The sequence below is a fragment of the Phaseolus vulgaris genome, unplaced genomic scaffold (assembly GCF_000499845.2).
Source record: "Phaseolus vulgaris cultivar G19833 unplaced genomic scaffold, P. vulgaris v2.0 scaffold_187, whole genome shotgun sequence".
NCBI lineage: Eukaryota > Viridiplantae > Streptophyta > Magnoliopsida > Fabales > Fabaceae > Phaseolus > Phaseolus vulgaris.
The window spans coordinates 17,591-20,375 of record NW_027174172.1 but is presented as its reverse complement, the minus strand read 5'-3'; the positions used below and the strand labels follow the sequence as shown (position 1 = coordinate 20,375).

General features: G+C 52.7%; 1 protein-coding gene across 1 annotated transcript; it reads right to left on the bottom strand.

Annotated features, from left to right (window-relative positions):
* Positions 1-342: 342 nt before the first annotated feature.
* LOC137817582 (uncharacterized) lies at positions 343-2,551 on the bottom strand. The gene is made up of 4 exons (XM_068620861.1): positions 2,423-2,551; positions 1,868-2,336; positions 1,111-1,810; positions 343-550 (listed from the first exon to the last, which is right to left on the bottom strand). Exons 1-4 carry the CDS (start codon positions 2,549-2,551, stop codon positions 343-345), a joined length of 1,506 nt encoding a protein of 501 aa, XP_068476962.1.
* Positions 2,552-2,785: the final 234 nt, after the last annotated feature.

Below are 2,785 nucleotides of genomic sequence, written 5' to 3'. Positions count from 1 at the left end.
AGGGACGTCACGACCATGTCGTCAACGTATGCCTGCACATTCCTCTCGAGCATAGGTGCGAGCACCTTGTCCATTAGCCTTTGGTATGTGGCTCCCGCATTCTTCAGCCCGAAGGGCATCACCTTGTAGCAGTAGCATGACCTTTCCGTCATGAAGGCAGTCTTCTCTTCATCCATGGGGTGCATTTTGATTTGGTTGTACCCCGAGAAGGCATCCAGAAAACTGAGTAGCTTGCACCCTGATGCACTGTCTACCAGGGCGTCTATACTCGGCAAAGGATAAGAATCCTTTGGACAGGCCTTGTTCAGGTCTGTGAAGTCAACACACATCCGCCATTTTCCGCTACTCTTCTTGACCAGAACGACATTGGCGAGCCATTCTGGATATTGGATCTCCCTGATGTGGCCTGCTGCGAGGAGATTTTGTGTTTCGTCTTTGATCGCCTGCCTTTTTTCCTCGTTGAACTTTCTCCTTCTTTGGCGGATGGGCCTGACTTGGGGATCCATTGCTAAACGATGGCACAAGAAATCGGGGTCGATTCCCGGCATATCTGAAGCAGACCACGCAAATGCATCCAGGTGTCTACTTATCACCTTGGTGATTTGGTCTTGCGTCTCGCTGTCTAAGGTTCTTCCCAGCTTAAACGTCTTGTCGTTGATCTTCTTCTCAAGCCACTCCTCTACTAGCTGAGGCTTCTTTTCACTGGCGATCAGCGCCCTCGCGATACCTGCTTCCCTGGCGGTCTCCGAGCAGTTTCTCTCTCCTTCCATCCGGGCGGCGTTCTCGGACCTCGCCTCGATATCCTCCATTGGGACGTCGCCCTCGGCGGCCACCTCCAACGCCGTATCCAGCACTCGCAGGGTTTCCCGTGCATGCTCCGTGCCAGGGGGAGGCGTTGTGGTTACGTGGCATACAGACATCTTGTTCTTGAGGCTGTTTTCGTAACACTTCTTCGCCTCCTTTTGGTCAGAACAGATGGTGATGATCAAACCCTCCATAGACGGTAGTTTGACCTTCATGTGCCTTGTTGAAGGCACAGCTCCCGTCCTGTTGAGCGTTGGCCTTCCCAAAAGTATGTTGTATGCCGACGGAGCGTTTACAACAAGATACCTGATCTTCTCTGTTCGCGAGGCCAAACCATCTGTGAAGGTCGTCCTCAACTCAATATACCCCCTTACCTCCACTTGATCGCCGGCGAAACCGTACAAGTAGCCCCCATATGGCCTCAATTGATCGGGGGACAGTTGTAACTTTTCAAAATTCGGCCAAAACATTACGTCTGCCGAGCTTCCTTGGTCGACCAGCACCCGGTGGACAGTCCTTCCTGTCGTGACAAGCGAGATCACAATAGGGTTGTTGTCGTGAGGTACAACGTCCCTAAGGTCTCCTTTGGTGAATGTGATGTCCACGTTGGGTGAGTGGTCCTCAAAAACTTCCACTGACATCATCGACCTCGCATACTTCTTGCGTTGAGATGCAGTGCACCCTCTAGTTGAGAATCCACCAGCTATGGTGTGTATCTCGCCGTGGACGGGCACCTCGTGCTGCTGTCCTTCATTGCCCGCTGGTTGGGAACCTGCTGATTGGCCCGCTTGCTTTTCCAGCAAGTAATCTTTCAGGAATCCACACTTGACCCAAAGGTAATCCACACTTGACCCGCTTGCTTTTCCAGCAAGTAATCTTTCAGGCGAGTTGGTAACCCAAAGCCAAACACGAGTTGATGGAGTGGCCAAAGCTCTTGTGGAACTCACACCACGTATCTGGTTTTGGACCCAAAACCTTTTATGTCGTCTTCTCAAGAACTTTGAGCCTAGCAGCGATATTCGGGATGGCGATCAGATCAGCCAACCCCATCACAAACTCATACCTTGGTGGGCGATTAGTCTCTCTGGGCCCCCCGGCCCCTTCCCCTTACTCTTCTTAGGGTCATAAGGATGACGCATCCTCTGGTCCCTCTTCCCCGCCACTGCCTCCATTACTCTTTGCGGCTGGACCCTCGTCTGGGCGCGCGGCTTAGCCGGGGCCACGTTTCCCCTTTTCTCGGAAACTTCGCTTTCAACGACGATGTGAGCCACGGCACGTCGCCGGATTTCAGCGAACGTGGCGGGGTGACTCCTGATAAGCGACTCACTAAAGGGTCCGGGCAACACACCCTTCTTGAAGGCATGTACAAACATTTCCTCGTCTTTACCTGGCAAGCGGACTATCTGAGCTCCGAATCTGTTCAGGAAATCCTTCAGGGACTCCCCTTGGTGCTGCCTCATGTCGAACAGGTCATAAGACACCAATGGTGGTGCCTTGTTCACTATATATTGCTCAACAAACATCTTGGAGAACTGTTGAAACGTGGTAATGTGGCCAGTAGGTAAACTGACAAACTAGTCCAACGCTGTCCCACTAAGAGTGCTCATGAACACCTTACAGTAAACCGCGTCCGACCCCCCGAGAGCATCATCTGAGTGTGAAACGCCGTGAGATGAGCCTCAGGGTCCTCCACCCCGGTGAAAGACGCCTTCACCGCCACTGTATCGGCTGGGACCACCGAGTCCATGATCTCTTGAGAAAATGGCATGGGAAAGCTACGCGGTGGGGACGGGGGTGCGGATCCTGTTGAGCTCCTCATTTCTAGCTTGTGAGGCCACCAGTGCCTCGTGCATTCTTTCTTGTTCAGAACGTGATGCAGCGACGTTCTCCTGCAGCGTCCTCATCATATCCATCACCTGCGTCATGGACACAACATCCTCATCTATCGACGGTGCGACTGAACTAGATAGCGTTCTCCTCA